The 20,927-nt window shown below is 41.0% G+C and overlaps 3 protein-coding genes across 3 annotated transcripts; 2 read left to right on the forward strand and 1 right to left on the reverse strand.

Moving 5' to 3' along the window:
• Window positions 1–2,777: 2,777 nt before the first annotated feature.
• On the reverse strand, window positions 2,778–4,750 carry LOC119215358 (claudin-4-like). Its single transcript, XM_062558116.1, has one exon. The coding sequence runs from the start codon at window positions 4,189–4,191 to the stop codon at window positions 3,520–3,522; it is 672 nt and encodes a 223-aa protein (XP_062414100.1). The 5' UTR covers window positions 4,192–4,750; the 3' UTR covers window positions 2,778–3,519.
• Window positions 4,751–17,500: 12,750 nt separating this feature from the next.
• Window positions 17,501–18,678, forward strand: LOC119215949 (claudin-4-like). Its single transcript, XM_037468518.2, has one exon. The coding sequence runs from the start codon at window positions 17,674–17,676 to the stop codon at window positions 18,316–18,318; it is 645 nt and encodes a 214-aa protein (XP_037324415.1). The 5' UTR covers window positions 17,501–17,673; the 3' UTR covers window positions 18,319–18,678.
• A 751-nt stretch (window positions 18,679–19,429) lies between these two features.
• Window positions 19,430–20,151, forward strand: LOC119215435 (claudin-4-like). Its single transcript, XM_037467612.2, has one exon. The coding sequence runs from the start codon at window positions 19,549–19,551 to the stop codon at window positions 20,149–20,151; it is 603 nt and encodes a 200-aa protein (XP_037323509.1). The 5' UTR covers window positions 19,430–19,548.
• Window positions 20,152–20,927: the final 776 nt, after the last annotated feature.

Consider the following 20,927-nt stretch of genomic DNA (forward strand, 5'->3'; position numbering starts at 1 on the left):
TATAAATGCAATAAAAGGTTTAGTTCCTCTCCCGTCAGCACAGGTTTGAATACATGCACAGCAGAGCTGAGAAGTAGCTCCGGCCTCTGGCTATGCTTGGAAAGCTTGTTGTGAGTAAGCAAGGATACACAAACACACACACACACACACACACACACACTCACACTCACAACGGTGCAAACACACCCCGTCCCTGCGATACAAATGATTAGGCCTTGCTTCCTGGATGCTGTCTCTAAATAGGATTAAGTGTTGGTAAAACAATCCAAAAGCTCTGCTGGAAACCGGAAAAACTGCATCAAGAGCAAATATGAGCGGATAGAAAACACCACGCGCCGATTCTCAGACTCCTTTAGCACACAGACAGCGGGATCTTGTCAGTATCGGTTAAGTTGTTTACACTGACCAAATTATTCCTGTAAGCACAAGAGGCTGAGTGTTCTGTTTAGCTTTAAAATGTATGTTAATCCATGTTGAAGATTAGACAAATAGATTGGAAACTGTATAAATTCACTACATTTAGAAAATGAGGATTTGGCTTCTTTGTTCTAAGCTAATGGAATGAGATGAGTGCAGATTGTTATTTACTGTGAATTAATTTTAAGTCAAGAAGTTAGAAATTTTATCAAGCATTAAAAGACAAATTATTTTTTCACAATACAATTAATAATTCATTGACTTTGTTATTTTTATTGTGACTTCAGTAATTATAAAGAAGGAACAGACTGACGCTTAATATTCTGTAAATAAATGCAGAAGGACCTAATGAGGACCTTTTGATTACAATCACCTCATCTTAGTTCCCTCTAAAAAGGCATGTTCTGTTTATAGAAAATGTTTTGTTTCTTGACAAAAAAAGCCGAAGTTATTCCAGTATGTTTTATTGCCATTATAAACAGTTTAAAACAGATTCTTATTTTGTCTGAGATAGCAGTGTAAAAAAATGTAAATGTATAGTCTCAATGTTGGAAAAATAATGTTTCACTTTAGTACCACATAGAGGCACATGGTGTTCTGGGTCATCTGATAATCAAGATGTTTGTACGTCAATGTTTATAATCCTTTGGTGCCAAAGACGGTCGTCCCTGGGTGTTGCCCAGAGCCCCCGCCTGTTTTAGCATGTTTATATTCTATACTTTATATTCCTGCTCCGAAGATGAAAACCTTTGAGTAGGCTTGGCGCATGATTATGTGTGTCAACTCGGTCTCCTGTTTGCCAACATTACATATCCTGTTTGATGATTTTACACTGGTGTCAAGTGAGGTTTTTCTTAATTTATTTAATGCTGTATTAATGGATCGGAGAATCGGCATTTTCTTGAAATAAAAGCTTCCATCTAAACCTAATCTATGATTTGCAATTTTGTTTTTTATACAACACTGAACAATTTTGAATCTATCCTTTATTTAATTGAAAGTTTACCAACCTAAGAAGCTTCATTTTCGCAATGATTTCTATCAATTTACAGGCTGATCCAATGTTGTTGCCAAACACGGACAAAACAAATGGCTTCACATTGTGAGTGTAGAGCCCAAAATAGCTCTCACAGAGATAAAAAAAAGGCAACACACAATCCTCAAGGCTGAACAACAGGGAGGCTCTGTTTGTCGTACCATCGAGTTTATGCAACAGCATCAGTTGATGCATCACTACGAGATAACAGTGAGAACCTGAAGGGGACCTGTGTCAGTACAGCTGTGCTGACCAGCTGCTCGTGATACCAAAACAAGAGCTGAAGCTCCTTCTGTTTCTGCCAGGAAATGTGTAATGTCCAAAGTTTACTGAGTAAGCTATTCTCATAGTGTAAGAATGCATATATATATATATATATATATATAATATATATATATATATATATATATATATATATATATAATATATATATATATAAATACGGATTATATAATATGCAAACAACTCAAACATGATGATGTATTATTAGGTTTTAACTTTTTTGCAGTCAATAAAATGGTTGAAAGTTTTTTACCAACTGACGTTGTATTCAGTGATGTATTCGTCAATAACTATCATCCAATAATACAATTCTAGCTTGATATTATATATTTTGAAATGGTTCTGCTTTTCTACTTTTCTTTTTGGTCTATTGCAATCCAATAATCCAACCCTACATTTCAATCCAGAACTATGCTTTAATATTGCCTTTTTTTTTTTTTTACACTTTTTACACTCCTTTGTGAATATAAGGGGCTGCATTAAATAATAACACCCAGTGGAATAAGTACTAAACCTATTTTAAATATATATTTTTTAGTGTCGTTTAGGGGAGTGTTTGTGTGAAGTGATGCTCCTGGAACAGGATTAACAGGCTTCATGCCGGACCACAGAGGGATGATTTTACTATTCAAAAGAGGAAGAGCTCGGTTTATGCTGATGAGACACTAAACAGAAAGGACTTCTCTTCCCACAATATTAAAGAGAACCATCTGTCACGCGCAAGTCGAACATACAAAGCTGTCACTAACTCTCTGAAACATCAACATCCCTTTTCATGCTTTTTTTAATAAAATTGTATAAAAGATTTAAAAACCCGTGAAGCCCCCCCAAAATACAGTTCTTAAATAATGTGCTCATGTGGTCTTTAACCTGTTTATCTTGATTCTGTTTTTTAAATTTCCACTTATATTAAAGTATAAAGTTTAATAACCTTGCTTTGACCTTTAACCTGTCACTTCTTATTATGTCCTGTGCTCTCAAATAACAAACATGTATTTATCATGTTTATCATTGTTAAGTTAAACCCATAAGTAGGCCTCCATGATGTTTCAAAGTGAAAATCTTTATTACTTAATTTTAAAGTTATTTCAATCATTTCAATAAATCTAGACAAAACATTTGCATCCAAAAAGTTAACTCAAAATGTTGTCTCATTATTAGCCAACACACACAATCTTAATGCATCAAACACCATAAAAGCATCAACCTCAGGGGACAATGTCCAAACACGGGCCCTTAATGACATGAAAATTATGAGAAAAAAACAAAAATCTATTTTTCTTTTTACAATTTCACTTCGCCATGTTGCTTTGGAGTCCAATGTGAGCTCTATTTGACTCTATTTCCTTTATAATAATTGGCAGTAAGATACTAATATTTACACACTGATCAGAAAAACGAGGAGCAAAATGTAAATATTATGAGCACAAATAATAAATATATGTATATGGGATAAAGTCTCTTAACTGACCACATCTGTTACCATATTTGGTCACATCTGAGACTTGATTTAGACCAATGGTAAATGTAAACAGATCCATAAAACATTTGTATGGAGCCCTCCAATCTATTTTTTAAAGGTATCAGAAAACTGCCTGCATATTTACACTTTTTATGCTGCTTAATATTCTCAAACTGTTTGATTTGTTTTTACTATTAATTATTATTTAGCTCAGTTCTGTCCTCATTTCCTGATAATGTACAAACAAGCAGGATACAAGTCCATTCAAACAAACATTATGAAGGAGGTTACGTTTCTTCCTCTTCGGCCCCGTCCTCTCCCCTCACACGTAGTCCCTCCTGTTGTAGGAGCTTGGAGCGTTGGACCTCGGCGCGGCAGAGTACGCCATGCGACTCTGAGGGTGCACGCTGTACCTCGCTGGTTTCTCGTCCCGTGGAGGGCAACTGCAGCAGAGGATGGACCCTCCGACCAACAGCAGGGCGGCGGCGGCCCAGCCTAAATACAGCGCCGCCCCGATCTCCATCTTCTGACTGGAGGGGACGAGTGGACTGTAGAACTCAAACACGATGGTTTGCGCTGACCAGGAAACCGGCACCAGCTGGGTCAGCGCCGCCGTGATGAACGCGCCGCCCGAGGCAGCCATCACTCGGGCTTTGACCCCTTCTTCCTCGATGCAGTTGGTGCACTTTGCTCCCACCATGGAGATGAGGAGAGCCACCGCCCCCACGATGATGGAGACAATAGTGAGCGCCCTGGCGGCCTGCAGGTCCTGAGGTAAAGCCAGCATGGAGTCGTAGACCTTGCACTGCATCTGCCCCGTGCTCTGGAACACACAGTTCATCCACAGGCCCTCCCAGTACACCTGAGCTGTGACAATGTTGGAGCCGATGAAGGCCGACACCCTCCACATTGGCAAGGCGCAGCTGGTCACGCTCAGCACCCAGCCAAGCACTGACAGAATGACGCCGACCAGTTCAAGTCCATAAGACACCATGGTGCACTGACAGAGGTGCCCCCTTTAGATCAAAAGCTCCTTTGTTCGTCCTTCCTCTACTTTCTGTAGTGGATTTTCTCTTTCTCGGGGTTTTCCTCCTTTTAAGTTCCAGTTAATATCTAAAGGCCTTCTCACTCAATTTTTCCCTTCAAGCCTCTCTTCGGGTTCACCCTTCTTTCCCCGAGGTTTGCCCTTTAGCTGCAGCTGCTGCACTGGCTGCTGAATGTAGACGAGCGATTTGTCACAGCGCGCTTCCTCAAAAACTCTCTGCTGCGCGTACGTGTCCGTTCAGACGTCCGTTTCCTCTGTTCTTCTGCTCTTAAGTAGTCGAATACCCTTATCCGGGCTTTGGTATATATTACTAGGCGGTGAGGCCCACCTCAAAGATGACATCACTCGTCCAACGAAACCAATCAGGCAAGGTCTGGGCATTGGCCTCATTTACCACCTGGGTGTGTTGGCGCTCATGTGTGTGCTTTTTGAGATTATGAGCAGTTTTATGGTTTAACCTTTTGCCCATGGTAGCTCTGGGTGTGTTGGCTTTATTGGTGTCAGTAGGTAATGAGTGACCAAGCTGTGCTTGTTATGTGGTTGATAGGTGACCACACGAGACCGTAAGGAACATAGAAACTGGTGTGCTAATAGCTGTCTGTACGTGTGTCTGTGTGTTTGTTTTTGTGCGCATGTTTGCATAGCGTTGGACTATGTTTGGGAAGGAAGGGTACGTTGGCTTCCTCCACCTGTTTTCTGCTATTTATTTTGGGTTTTCCTTCTTTTTTGTTGTTTTGCTGCGTGCAATGTTATTGTAGCGTGAACTCCAACATGATGTGACATGATGTGACCTTTAAGCTAATTGGCTTAATGTCAGGAGCAGGGCCACGCCTCCCAGACGCCTATTTCGGCATCGCCGTAAATACCTCCCTGACCCACTCTTCACGCCCCGTTGGCGCATTGCGAACCCCACCCTCCCAAACCCCCGTTCCCTTCTTCCTCTTCTCTTTCTACCTTTCCTCCGACATAGCTCCCCACAACCCATCCGGCCGAGTAGACGGATCGCCTCACAATCCTATGGCATTCAGTTGGTGGCGTGGTGCTTGCTCTCGACTGGGTCACCCAGGTGATGGGTAATCATGAAGTACATTTCTAGTTAATGACAAACTATTTTATCCATGTGACTGCTGGGACCTACCTTTCCCTGCCAATGTTTTCTTTTCATGTTGAGGAGAAACTAAAACACAATTTGAACTGAAACACAAGTCATTAGATCCAAATCCAATCCAAATCCAGATATGTGATAGTTGACCTTCGTTACCACTTGACCGCTTGACGTTTGTAACACATTGCCATTAGTCCATTAGCACATAGTACATATTACTGTGGCCCTTATACTAAATTAAGGGCTCACAGATATACTGTTTTCTTTTAAATGAAGACTATCCTAAAACAGCTGGGCAATGTATTTTCTTGCCAACTTCACTCACATCTGGAGAGACTAAATGTGGCGAGTCCAACAGCTGTATGAACAGGGATGAGGCATTTCTGTAGGTTAAACTGTAACCTAAGATTGCACAGGAATTTCAAATATTCATGTAAATAAAGAAATAAAGGAAGCGAGTGACAATGTTTGTTTTCCCATTTTGGATTTTTTCAGAAAATGAATATGTAGTGAATGAGGTTATACAGACTGGCAGGTAAGTCATTGATTGAAGAGTCTGTTGGATTCTCATCCCACATCAACACTTGGGGAAAAACAATTCCAGTAACTGACATTACTATGTTTCACTGATTATGTTTTTTGATTGATAACTGATTCTGAGCATTTTTGGAGTCACAGATGCAAAACGTAATAATGGCTTTACAAACAATGCTTCATGGTGGTGATGTTGAACTATTAAAAGGAATATTCTCTCATGGTTGACTGTGATTTGTCCCAGTCATCAGTCCGGTGCCACTATCACATCGTGAAACACTTTAATCTACACAAATACATCATGATTCGTCCACATCAGTCAACACAAGCGTCTGCTAGCGAATGGTTAACACCAACCATGAAACCATGATAAGATACAGCCGGATAAAAGGTAATTCATTGAGATTATCTTAACAAACAATATGTTAACAATTCCAATCATGTTTGATTCTCTTTAATATCTGCTTCTTTGTTTGCATGATTAAACAAGAATTATTTAACTTTGGAGTTGCTGGTTTATAGAACAGCCACAGTAAGCTGAGTCTGTGCACAAGAAAAGCTCTGATTTATTGTCTAATAAAGTCAAAGTCGTCTTTCTTCACCAACTGACACAATCAAGTCCAATATTCACTTTTGTTTCAACTTATCTTGCTCTTTACTCAACTTTGTAATCACAATGACAACTAGGAATGAGATAAAATATCTCGCAGCATTGCCAATAATAAACAAGGATTAGGTTGAAATGTGCCCCCCGACCTTCCACATTATGCTCTCTACACAAAATGCTGATCAGCTGCACTTCAGAACTTTGAAATATAACAACAGGAGAAATGTCACAATTAATTAATACACCTGTGCAACCCCCCCTGTGTTCAGGCAACAAATCTACCTGGTTATGTTTAGCATAAGAAAATGGTTTGGGTTAAAATAGTAGTGTTACTTAAATACAGAATTTACTGAAACCGTCTGGTTTCACGTGGCTCACAAACACAAACCTTTTCACTTTGAGGAATCTGCTCTTAATACAAGGTTACCTCTTCTGGTTCAGGATTATGTGGACGACATACGAATTATTACATGGCTTATTTACAAATAATAGTGCAATGCAACAGGGTACTTCAACACTGTGAAGCCTACTCAATAACTCAGTTGCCATTTAACTTCTGTATTCATGTCCTGTCTACACACGTACAGATGCTTTCTCTGAACTGATCTTCCCGGCCTCCCGTCGAAGATTTTGGATTGCCCGTTGATAGAAAGGAGCTCACTCAAAGACGAGAATGGTGCTCTGGACATGCAAAACCAAAAAAATGTCCCACGGTCGGCTGGGTCGACCAAGCCGGAAAGCGTTGTTTCCGGTTGGACGACCTTAAGCCACAGAGCAGTGAGGAAGAACAAATAACGCCCGCCGTAGAGGTGGTGCAGCAGTGTTGGGTTTGAATGTGAAGTAGTCATTAGACCCAGCAGTGGCCTACCTGATCCCTTGATTGGGATTATTCATCCTGAGGGGATCAGTGGTAACGTAACATTGTTTTGACTCAGCAAGATGACATTACTGTTGCTGCCTCAATGCTGCCTGCAGAACTCTAACTGGTTTCTGTTATTGTTTGTTCAGGTGCTAGTGACAACAGCATTACACAAAATCAAACTGCTGAAAAAATGTGGTAATGTGGGCAGGCTAGTTGTGTCTTAAAATCCTCAATATTAACAGGCAACGGCGATGTGAGCTCTCCCTCCTCGGCTCCGATGTCCACGTTGTCATGGTGATCACACACACAAAGTTCTATACTGGTGTGTTTCAAAAGTCTTTGCCCATCAATGTTTCTTCTTTCTTCGTCCCTGGTACAGCTCCTCTGCTCTGCTCTCGTCAGGGCTCTTACTTTGTCAGCTTGGAATCGTTTGTGCCGACAAAACTGTCTATGTATGTTGTCCAAAAGTTCTGCTTCCTTGACGTCAATCAAAAAAAAAATCAATTTTAGAAATTATTTTTTTACTTTTATTTTACAGTTTCTTCCCTATTTATCTTTCTTTTTTTAGGAATTGTGCTTCGGTTAATATATATATATATACACACATATATATGTGTCTATGTATACATATATACTGTATATGTCTATGTATCCACTTCTATTTCTGTTACCATTAATCCAACAAAACCTAAATACTTGTAAGTCCAATCGTGGTCTAGGTGGCATCATTGCTCACCAATCCCTGCGTTGCAGATCTACCACTGAGCTCCATCCCACAGACCCTTCTAACCCCCGGGCGTTATTAATCCCCTCTAAAAGTCACCCTAATGGCTTCCACTTGGGTTCTTCACTGGTTCCAGCTAGGTGACCTTATTGTACTCACCTCCCTGGTTCGCCAGCCACGCCTCGGAGGAGTCAGGTATCTGCACTGAGAGTCATCAGCAGTACAATCCCCTGCAGGCAATTGGCTTATCCATTTATATTGATTTAGTTTTTTGCCTATATATTTTTAATCTGATTTTGCTTTATCTTATTTTTCTTAAATCCCACAAACCATCAAGTCAAATTATTCTACGTGTGTAGGGTATGTGGCAATAAATGACTCCTGATCCTGCATGAGGTGGATCCAGGAGGGTCTCTCTCTGCTTGTTGAATGTTGGTGTGCTCGGTTCATGTCAGGCTCTCTGTGGCCTTCACGACCCGATAAGGAAGCGTCTGTGGAGGAAAAACATTGCGCGGAAATGTTTTTGTTCTGCTTTTTTGTTCTGCTTTGTTTTCTCCCATTTGTACATTTCCTTTAACAAATGGTTTTAGCTTGGTAAGATGAGTAAAATAATAACCATTCCATTATCCAATAGTTCAAATGTTACAGCCCTCTAATGCTACTTGTGACTTAAGCATAAAGGAGCTACATTGAATCAAATTATTTTCCGTCCATTATTTTCATATTTATTCAATCAGTCCTGCTGACTGTGGATAAAAACAGCAACTTATCATTTACATTCTTCCCAAAAGTAGAAATCCGATACGTTGTTACTTGTTCACAACAAAACCTTTTGTCCAGTTTCTCAACTTGAGGTTTTCTTTTTTTTGTATTTGTTAAAACATTCTGTGCTTTTGTCTAAAACATTCTAATTCATTTGGAAAACATCTCATTTATGATGGTCGGACAATATTCCTTTTCTTTACCTTAATTTAGTTCAATTAAGTCCATACTAATGTTTTCTCATAATTTAACCCTTGGGATTGTGTCCTTCACAATCAATGCATGGCAAAAAATATTATAAGTAATTTAACAGCTAAATGCTCCACAGCCTTCCCATCCCTCCTGTTGAGCATGTGTTCATTTAACACATAGCTCAAAATAACCAAATCTCCATATAAAGTCTCTACTATCTTCCGCATTATCTCACAGTTGCATTTTACCCCAAGACGTTTTTCCTTAAAGTTGATCAGGTGGTTTGTGGTTTCCTGTTGAAACGTTCATCACCAATTCTTGTACCGTGTATTTGAGCCCGCTTTTTCCTGAGGTAGTTTACTTCATTTAGTAGCTGTAAAACAAATTATGTTTTTTGTAGATCTGTTTCTTGATGTCACAAAATTTCCTCTAGAATTGTTTTGTTTGTGTAAAAATCTTTACATCCCAGTAATTGTGAGCATATTCTTTTAAATTAAAGACAAACCAAATGTACAATCTTTATGCCCTTGTATTTGAGTAAAATGCATAATACAATTATATCCCAGATAAATATTTGCCCTCAGGATCCATTTCATGTGATGAACGTTTCAACAGGAAACCACATGTGTGTTCTTGAATCTGCTTGCTCCATAAGAGGAGGAATATCCTTTAAGGTGCCCCTTTGCCCCTCACTGTTTCCCCCGCATTCATACAGCAATCCTCCACATCTGTCCACCGCTCAGGGACACCTCAGTTTCTCAAAACACTTCGTTGTTTCAACAAAGATTTGTTTTAGTCTTCTCTGATCTTTGTTTTAAAGAATGCCCGTGCATCTCTTCTTCGACGATGCCTTCATCTGTGACCTCGAGTCTCTGTAGAAACATCTCACTGCATGTCACCAGTTCTTATTCTCTTAGACACCTTGAGGAGTTACTTCATGAATTTCCTTTAGCCTTTGTGTAACTAATTAATAACCTCTTAAAGTTAAACCAAAATAGTAATAGTTGAGTTAAACCTTTTCACTTCAGTCACTCCTGCTTCATTTCAACAGCTTTCATTCATTTTGCCAAAAACAGATTAATTAAACAATTCTTCGATAATACCAATTGTCGTCTCGTTTGTAAACCTGTTTTTAGATCTATGATCCCTAATTGCAGACACATATCCTGTGTGCTGGTGTTTGTATGTAGTCTCACAATAATAGTGACATTTTATCAAATGTTTCTTTTTCGTTCATCCTGAATCACGCAAAAGTATTACGTCACAACCTTCATTCTTCAAATTAATTAATTAACTTTACTTCTCTCCTGTTCCCCATCCGTCTATACCTGTGTGTTTGTGTTGACCTGTTGTCCGTTGAAGAGTGATCCACCACCTCCACTTGTCCTCTCCTCCATCCAAACACCATCCCGTCCTTTGCAGGCCTCTTCCCTGCTCCACTCATGTTGTCCCCCCACAGACCCCCTTCCACAGGCCTCCGTGTCTCTATTTGTCTCAGGAATACACACAAGAACAAACAGGTTTCAGATACTTCAGCATCATCGTATTAGGTATTTTCTTTCTCTTTTTCTTTCTTCTGCTCTGCAGCACTGTTGCTGCTGGCATAAACTCATTAGTTCTGGGCTCCCAGGAGTAATGTACTGGTATTACCAGTCACTCTGTCCCATCTGGTGGGAGCTGGCCTGCAGCTGGATGCTGAAGTTCTGGCTCATAGCTTTGTTAAATGCAGACGCAGGGTCTGGGCTCTGTGGGACCAGGGCTGTGGTTTGTGATGGGGACTGAGGAGGCGGAGGAGGACGTGACAGGTGGATGGAGGCTGGAGGATAAACAAGCAGAGGAGGCTTCGTCTCCCTTATATCACTTCTCAAAAGGAAAAACCAAATCAGGAGAATTAGTCACAAATTATCACATGTCTTGTTATTCTCTTTTCACCGTCTCCTCTTACTTCCTCCTTGAGCTCCTGCGCCTCTTCCACATAAAAACCCATTTCCTTAAATGCGTAACATTTCCATCATCAACTTTCAGAATTTCCCAACTTCCCTTTTCAAAACCCATCCATCATCATCTTTTGATTTCATAACTTCCATCTTTTGCTGCTGGGGAACGACCCCATTTTATATTATATTATCACATCTATTTTCTATTAGCGCATTTATCTAAACTATTTTCCACGGAATGATTACGACAGAATAGAAACCTGCTTTTGTTTTTATGGCTAACAGGAACTTTAATTCGTATTTGTTTCAGTAGTTAAGAGTAAAGAAAAGTTGGCTTTTAGAAATTTAAACTTAAAAAATACATAATAAAAAAAAAAACACCAGTCCGGGTTTGCTAGTCAAACGGATGTCGTCACTCTCCTCCAACTCAAGTGGATTCTGGCCTCACAAAACCAAACTAATCCTGTAACGGACCAGGCCAGAGGACTTCAGACCGTCAGAGGAGAAGAGTCATCGACTCCCTGTGCACAGTTTCAGATCCAAAAAGAGGAAAAATAGTTCTTGAGATCCGACTCGAAGGACCAATTATGTTAGAAAAAGAGAAGACAGGTCTGCCACTCAATTTCTGACCTGGAAAATACTTTTGTTGTGTTGCAGAATGTGTAGCCCCTTTTTTCAATTAAAAATGAAAGTTAATTAAAGTTTCTCTTGAACTCTCCCCATAGTGGTGGCCATAATTTCAAATGATTTTCCTGAACTCTTAAATGTGTGTTTGAGTGAAAGCTTTTGTTGTGCTTCAAATGGCTTTGTGTTGTCCATGTGAGCGTGTTGCTGCTTGGATGTGTGTGTGAGAGTGAGTGTGTGTAAGTGTGTGAGTGTACATGCAGTTAGTGCAGAAAGCGTTTCTTCATTGCAGGCGGCGGTGTGTGTGCGTTTGTTTCACTTCCCTTATGAATTTGAGGATCTCAGCATGGATGCCGTCTCCTCCTCACATGCAGCCTCCTGCTCCCTCTACTCACGTCAATCAGATTGAACCAGAAATACTTTACAATTACTTTTATGATTTCATACACAATGTTCAATAACCGGAAAAAGACAAGTTATCCTCGTTAGAAACCCAATCAACAATCGGAATTTGGATTTTATAAAAAATGTTTTAAAAAAATCCCAAAGTAACAAATAGCCGTCTTTGTAATCTGTTATCACCCACTACAATTCAGAGCATCCCGTTTGAAATCAGAATATCAACTTCTTACCCGATTTGAGTGAAAATCTTCCTTGGTTTGATCGTGTTGAAGTCAATCAGGCCCCTTTTGGTCGCCGGACCCCACTCTCTAAATCTGATGAGGTTTGGGGCAGAATCACTTTTGTTTTTGATCCTGAAGAGGCCTTCTTTCCGGACGTCCATAGAGTCCCGACGGATCTTCAAACGATCCCACTTCTGACACCAAATTGTGGTGGAAGATTTTGCACAGACAATCGTAAAGTAAGAAACAAAGGCTCCGAGTCAAATGTGTCTTTCTCCGTTTATTTCCTTGCAAGTGAAGAAAGGTCACAACAGCTACGTGCTCTGCAGACTGTCATGAACCAACTTGCCCCCTAACAGAACGAGGCAGTTCTTATACACAAGTTCAGTTATCGGTGGCGTCAGCAGAAACCTTGACCACCTTGTTGAGTCTCTACAGCCAGGATACTGGGGACATCAAATCCATGTAAGACACATCAATTCTTTGACCATGGACTGGCCCCCCAAACACTTGAAAACAATCTGGTTACACACATATGACCTACTTTGTTTAGTCTATAGAGCTAGGACGCTGAGGACATTTATCAGTGTGGAACACTTCAACTCTCATACCATGGCCTTTCCATCCCAGCACTTGCAATTAAAAAACTGGTTATATAAATGAAGCATTTAGAATAGTTACATATATTTTTGCTATTACAGTAACTGCTAATCATTAAGATATTTCCACAGTATCATAACAGATCAGATTTGCTGAGAATACCTGGTGGCTCTTTCTCTCCCAGGAGTTGATAAACTAGTTTCAGATTGCAGGTTGATCATCCGTTTCCCCGTAGTTTCCTTGTGCGGGTTGTTGGATTTGTGGAATTGTGATCCCTTCCTTCTCTTTCTGCTGCGCAGTAAACACTAACGCTGTCATTGCTTCCAACTGAGCGCAGAGACTGCATATATAAGAAGTTTATCTATTTGGTCAACTGCCAAACTAAACTCAGATAAGTGCATGAGTCAGTGACTAAAGCAGTGTACATACTGGACAACACAAGGCATTCATCTCAATGCAAGAGGAAGAAATACCCATCCAGGAAGTACCCATGCTGAACATGAAGTAGATTCAATATTTGTTATTTGTGGTCTACAAAGGGTTCAAGATCCAGAACAAGTTAGACATACAAGTTGTTATTTTTTTGCCTCATTAGAAATTCAACCAATGTCAACTATTGATGAATCACTTCTGCTGTGGTGTTTTTTGAGGAGGGTTGTTATACACACGCAACAACAAAAGTCAACACATAAATTGCACGTTGCAGTTTGAACCAAGTTGTGTCAGACAATAATTCCCATCTCAACTGAATGCAGCATGAAGTCTCACTCATAAAAGGAAAGAAAAAGTCATGGCTGAGTTGCTGTGTTTGAGACACAGGAATCAGGAAACGTTTATTGCCATAATATGTTGGACTGATGTGGTTGCATCTTTCCACTTTTTCAATAAGTACCAAAATACAAATGGGTCTATCATCAATTTGGTGTTCTCCCCCTTTTTTGCTACGGTCAGCACACATTTTTTATTTTATGTCCAATTGTTATTATAACAGCTAACTGTTAAATCAGGCCAGGCCCACACACACTATCCTCATGCACCCGCCCTGATTAACACTCCCTCCCTGTTCATGTAGCTACCTGCTTGCTTACCGTTTCAATGACACTCTCCTGCTCACTCTGCCCCTCCTTGACTTCACTGTCAGACTCAGACACCTGCTGCTCCTTCTCCTCTGCTGCCTGCGAGCCGCAAGCAGCGCTATCGCTGTGGCTAGTCACCTCTCCTCCTCCATGTGCTGTGTTCACCTGCTGCTTCTGCAACATGTCGTCAGGTACTGTAGTAGTTTTGGAAACTGAAGCTACAGCACTAAACGTGTCGGTTATTGTTGAACATGTTGAGGCATCAACCTCTAGAATTTTTTTTTTTGGCCCGCAATTTCTCCGCACCCCCCTTGCTCTCACGTTACGTTTCTCCATCTTAATCCACACATTTCTTTCTAGCTTTGAGTCACTGAAAGCATCTGACTGACACACGGAGAGGGAGGGGTGGAGCCTGCTAAGAGATGATTGGGCCAGCCCAGTGTCAGTATGGAAAATGAACCAATGGGCCGCTGTCCCTGCTTTGTGGGCCCGTCGAAAGCAAAAACAAATAAAAAATTGTATAGGCCCATCGACCGGCCCCCAAGTGCGTCGGCCCACCGTAATACCAGATTACCAGTCCAGCCCTGGACCTCTAGCATCAACAAGGCATTTTCGCCCACAGGACTGCAGCATACTGGTTTCTCCCTTTTCACACCATTCTTTGTAAACCCTAGAAATGGTTGTGTGTAAAAATCCCAGTAACTGAACAGATTGTGAAATACTCAGACCGGCCCGTCTGGCACCAACAACCAGGCCACGCCCAAAATTGCTTAAATCACCTTTCTTTCCCATTCTGACGTTCAGTTTGGAGTTCAGGAGATTGTCTTGACCAGGACCACACCCCTAAATGCATTGAAGCAACTGCCATGTGATTGGTTGATTAGATAATTGCATTAATGAGAGATTGAACAGATGTTCCTAATAATCCTTTAGGTGAGTGTACTGAAGAGTTTATTGCAAGGCTTCACTTTTTTTATTTTACGCATTCATTTGTTTATTCCTGTATTTATTTATACATGTGTACATTTATTTATTTATACTTAAGTCATTTTTGGTCCTCCATACCGCAGTGTGGTGTGTGTAACATCTCCTCAACGGTTAATTTTGTATTATCTGTACCGACATGACAGGCACTTTAAAGCAAAAGATAGAAGATGTAAGTCTTTAGTTTACCGAGCCTTTAATGATGTTAGTATTTAGTATGTTTATTTAGAAAAACACAGAATGAAAATGACAGAAAACAAGTTAATGTGTTTTTCTAGACTTTGGACTACTGTCCTCCCCATAAAGCGAATAAATCCAGACAACTGGCTTTAGACCAATTTTTCAGTTGTGTGTGAATTTTAAATCTTTCAGGATTTTTTCTCCATTCAATTGGTCAATAAGTTTTCCTTTGCCCTAAAGATAACCCCCTTCCCCAGCTTTATGTATTTGGTTCACCTGCAATGTCCCTTACGCTTTGTTGTACTCTCCTCTATAGACATCAACCACTATGAATAATTAAAAAAAACGAAATATGCCGGTATGTTTAACTTAAAATTCTTATTTAATTCTACTCAGACTAACAAAAAGAAATGATGGTGAACTAATCATTTTGGGTCAAATGTAATGATGTAAACGTTATCTGTGATCACAGATTGAACTGAACAAAAACTCAAGCATCTTCTTTGATTTTATGAAAGAAGTGACGCTCCTAAACCGTCTATCAAGATAAGACACTGGCAGTATAATTCAATCGAAACCGTTAACCTGGGAGGACATCATAAAGATTTTGAATCCCATATTTAAAAAATGCAAAACACTTTATTAGAACTGACTAACACACCAATCTTTTTGTATAAATCCCGGTTTATAATAATATGGGAGGAATATGCCCAAGTCATTGAGCACCTTTTCATTTCAAACTGGCCGTTTCAAAGAAAGATGGGGATTTCCACTGGAAGCCTTTACTGGGTAACTGGTCAGCGACGAAACTGCTCTATATGCAGACTCTGTTACTAAGTAATAAGAATTTGGAAAGCCTTGGATTTAATGGCTGCTTCAAGATTTATGGACACTTTAAAAGCTGTTTGAACACTGGGCGGTGCTACACCACCCCAAACCTCCCTCTTCCTCTCGTTGCCGACAAAACAAAACCCGGAGTTGTGTATTTTATTGCTGCACTGTGGACGTATGAAATGAAATCTTCAGATTTACACCGGACATCATGGCACCAAACTGACATCATTACGAAAACAAAATTCAAACTCTCCCTTCTGTTTTTTTGTCAAGTTCAGACCGAGTGACTTTTAAGGTTAACAAGGCCCCAACCACAAACAAAAAAAGACACACACACACACACACACACACATAGACGTTTCGAAAGTAGAAGTTGCTGCCTCCCTTTGGCCTGAGCAGTGAATAGCAGACACAGTTCAAAGTCAGGGTTTCAACATTTAAAAGTTGTTAAATCCAGACCTGCCAGATACGCCATATATCAAAACGCTCCCCCCCTCTTTTCCCAGAAATATATCTTTTCCTGTGATCTTCTCTGAACAAAAACCTTATATGTTCACATGTATAATCGGCCCTCAGTCTGATTCACAGAACACACACAGACTGAACATGAGAGAGCTTCTCTCAAAGACTTCATTTCACGTGGCCTCTTCACGTTTCACTCCTTTGTTTGGAGAAATGTAATTCTGTTCCTCAAAGTAACTGTGTACACACCAGTCTACAGAATGATAATAACAGAAAACCTGCCTTTAAATACAGCGACACTGAAGCACAAACGTGTTTCTGCTCTTCACACAGATACGTTTGTAAAACCAGATGGCATGTTGTGGACTCAATTTGAACTACACTTTTATTTGTAGATGTGTCAGGAAATTGATGGTAAATGACACAAAGAGTGTGACCATGATGTATTAAATCACCATTTGTTCAGATAGGAAAGTATATTTCTGGAAAATCATGTTGAATCATTTTCCAGTTTTCTATACATTTTTAGTTCTAGTCCTAGTGCCAACATTCCTTAATTTGCAGTTATGTCTTTCGTTTGAGCAAATCTAAAGAATAGAGTGTGTGTGTGTGTGCGTGCGTGGATAAAAAAAGACCAATGGTACAAAGACATAAATGTCTCAAATTCCCAACTGATAAAAGCATTATTACCCAAGGATTTTACAAACACTTTTAAAAATGCTTTGGAAGCAGAATGCCTAGAAATCCACACTTGTTTACCCGGCCGACAATATTTGAGTTGTCTGAAGTTTCGCCAGAGAGAAAAACGTCATCTCGGCCCTTCAGGATGGTGCTCCACCCTCTTGCTGCTTCCGGTGAAACTAAAAATGGGAGTGGGGGGAATAAGAGGGGAGACAACGTGAACAAATGTTCAGTTACCATCATTATTTCTATAAAAATGAGATGCTCATATTGTTTTAGTATTTTGTGTACAATGATGCAGTTTGTAGCGCAAGGCAAAGGCCATTTCACATTACTCCTTTTGTTTTGTTTAGTGTGACATGATGGCTCGAGGCGGGAGAACAGGTTATTCGTTGGGGGAGGAAACCTGAAGAACACAAACATAGTGTGTTTTCCCTCCGTGGCCCCACCCCTCTCTGTAAGGACATCATATGTACCTGCTTCTCTGAGTCCTCTCCCATTTTGCAATCCCACACAACTAACAAAGGACTCGTCTGGATCACAGAAAGAGACAAACAACACCCGGCCTTACGTCACTGCTTGAGGAGAATTTGTTTTAAAAGCGTTTTTATTTGAAGCCGCTGCAAGAAATCATCCACTCCACGATGGTGTCCACTGGATTACAGATGCTGGGCGCAGCTCTAGGGATCCTGGGCTGGATCGGCGCCATCATTGTGTGTGCTATCCCCATGTGGAAGGTCAGTGCTTTCATCGGCAGCAACATTGTGACCTCCCAAACCATCTGGGAAGGTATTTGGATGAACTGCGTGGTCCAGAGCACGGGCCAGATGCAGTGTAAGGTCTACGACTCCATGCTGGCCCTCAGCTCTGACCTCCAAGCTGCCCGGGCCCTGACCATCATCTCCATCGTGGTGGGCGTCCTGGCTATCCTGCTCAGCGTAGCAGGGGGGCAATGCACTAACTGTATCGAGGATACATCCTCCAAGACCAAGGTGGGCATTGTAGCTGGAGTTATGTTCATCTTAGCCGGAGTCCTGTGCCTCGTCCCCGTTTGCTGGGCGGCCTCCACCATCATCCAGGACTTCTACAACCCGCTGTTGGTCAGCTCCCAGAAGAGAGAGCTGGGCGCTGCGCTGTACATCGGGTGGGGAGCGGCCGCCTTGATGCTGATCGGTGGGGGGATGCTTTGCTGCAACTGCCCCCCTAAGGATAAAAGCGCCTACACTGCAAAGTACAACGCTGCCAGATCTGAAATGTCAGCACCACCGTCCAGGAAAGACTTTGTCTGAAACAGATCTGAAAGTCTGTAAATAGATCCACAAAGCCACGTTAACTGGGACCGGTGCACTGGTGCTACTGGGTTGTGTATGTGTGTGTGTGTTGATATTCCAGGATGTTACTTGAGCAAAAAGTAGTCCTGAGTTTAATTCCTCATGAGTCTTTGATGGGAATAAACATAGAAAACAGATCCACACCCAAAGAGTAAATTCCATTTGATATATTAACAGTTATTTGTATGTGTGTGGTTGTTGGTATAGATATTAGTCATTTGTTTTCTGAGGTGTATGATGGGTTGTTTTTACAAACTATGTGTATACAATTTGTGATGTACTACTTAAACTGTAAATAAATATTTTGTTTAAAATTCAGACATTTTTGTGCTTGTTTTTTGTTTTCACCAACAGGATTCATCCAATGCTCTTAAAAAGGCATATATTAATATATCATTGGAATACTTAGACAACTTACTTGTATTCCGTTTTTATAATAATTGTACACATTTTCCAAGACAAATGTTTAAATGGGATCATTTAAAAAAAAAACAGTTTCTTGTTAATCCGGTTTAGGTGAGGCTGAATAAAAGAGGGAGGTGGTTGGAGACTGATCTTTGTTCAAGCTTTGAGCCTAAAGGCAAAACGGTTTGTACTTCACTGGAACAAGTTTTCTAATAATGAAGAGAGTAAATCATTCCAGGAATACACTCATTTATCCCGCTAAGAATCCGTCTTGATCGATAAAGTCCCTTTATCAAACATGCAAACATGGAGAGCTATAAAATGCTATAAGCTTTTCAAAGGTTCATTCTGTTGTAAATACCATTAGATTAGACTTTTTTTCCTTTTAAAAACATCTGATATATACTGACCTATTTGTGCGTGTGAGCACAGGTGGGAACCTCGAGTCATTGTTTCTAGTCCCAAAGCTTGTTTGGTAACAATGAGCAGAGAGAACAAATTTTTATGGATATCAAGTCTCAGCCTCACCCTTTTTCTACGGGTCCAGATCCTCCACCCCCACCCATCCCCCCCCGAAGCTTCCATCCACAGTGGGAAGCAGTCATCTTCTGTCGGACCTCAGAGCACCAGAGTACAGCAAACTCTTCCCCGAGGAGGTGTGAGCGCGGAGTATAGGAGAGCAATTTCAAACTTGGTTGTGTTTACGTACTCAGAATCGTATCTTCGATACGTAAACATTTCTGTAAAAGCAACCTTTTGAGTCCTTGCTGCGGTGGCATTGTCATGGTTTTCCAAGGCCTCCAGATCATGGGTGTACTGCTTGCCTTCATCGGCTGGCTGGGCACCATCATCGCCTGCATCATGCCCATGTGGAGGGTCACCGCCGAGGTGATCTGGGAAGGCCTGTGGATGAACTGCGTGATCCAGGACATGGGCCAGATGCAATGCAGGGTGTACGACTCCATGCTCCCTCTACCTCAGGACCTGCAGGCCGCCAGGGCCATGCTGGTCATCTCAGTGATCATCGGGGTGTTCGGCGTCCTCATGCCGGTGGTCGGAGGAAATTGCACCATTTGCATGGAGGACGAAGCGGCCAAAGCCACAGCCTGCATCGCGTCCGGAGTGATCCACATACTAGAAGCCTTTCTGATCATGGTCCCGGTGTCGTGGACCGCTCACGCGGTTTTGAACGAGCCACTGGGGTATGCGGCTCAGAGCAGTGAACTCGGCCCCGCAATTTATATCGGCTGGGGCTCTGCTGCGCTGCTGCTGCTGGGAGGAGGTCTGCTTTGTAACAACTGCCCCCCGCAGAGAAGCACAAGACACTTCATGCCTGCCAAGTCCACCCGTGTGAGAACTGCGTCTCCAAAGGTTGACTATGTGTAAGTGTTTTGCCTTGAAATGCAGCTGTACATGTACAGAAATTCTCTAGACAATTTGGTAATGCTCTCACTTTAAAAGTTAAAAGTGCCAGAAGCCAGATGTTTTATTAGGGGGATTTGAGCAAGACATTTGTGTATTTGATTGATCAAATTTATCTCAAAATTTGAAAGTATTTGTATATTCCTATAGCAAGAAAATGACAAATAAACAGTGAAGTAGTGTAAATGGTCTGTTCTTTTGATTGGGGGGATGAAATGTGTCCTTATCGAAAGGAGTATATATGCTGTTAATAACTAAGGCTGGAAAACCTGTAATTTTTCCCTGAAACAATAGTCTGCTTCGGAAGATATGAAAAGAAAAAACTGTGTTCAAAATCTAATTCTAATAAATAATATAGCGATGAAATCAGATGTGACTTTTTTTGTATGATGATATGATCCCTGATGGACTTCCAAATGCAAGAAGTAAAGGCTCTTTGTTCATGTGTTCCCTTCCATTGTCCACGCTGCACTTTCAGAAAACACAAATAAAGATGCTTTTCAAGAACTATTTGGGACAAGGCCCATAGGGATGCAAAAGAGTAGACTCTTGGGGATTTATTCACTATTTGAGATGCTTGCCGTTGTGTAAAACGCAGCACTTGTATGTTTTGGTCAAAAGAATGGATGTCACGGGCAGAGACAACAGCGCTCTGTATGCTCGGATTCATGTTGCTTAGGAACTGTTTTATATCTCCAAAGAATGGGTATTCACACTTTGCTCACTGAGAGCACATCTGC

Source organism: Pungitius pungitius, chromosome 16 (genome assembly GCF_949316345.1).
Source record: "Pungitius pungitius chromosome 16, fPunPun2.1, whole genome shotgun sequence".
Taxonomy (NCBI): Eukaryota; Metazoa; Chordata; class Actinopteri; order Perciformes; family Gasterosteidae; genus Pungitius; species Pungitius pungitius.

Coding starts and splice junctions, on each gene's coding strand:
- LOC119215435 (XM_037467612.2), top strand. CDS start 19,549: ATGGTTTTCCAAGGCCTCCAGATCATGGGTGTACTGCTTGCCTTCATC.
- LOC119215358 (XM_062558116.1), bottom strand. CDS start 4,191: ATGGTGTCTTATGGACTTGAACTGGTCGGCGTCATTCTGTCAGTGCTT.
- LOC119215949 (XM_037468518.2), top strand. CDS start 17,674: ATGGTGTCCACTGGATTACAGATGCTGGGCGCAGCTCTAGGGATCCTG.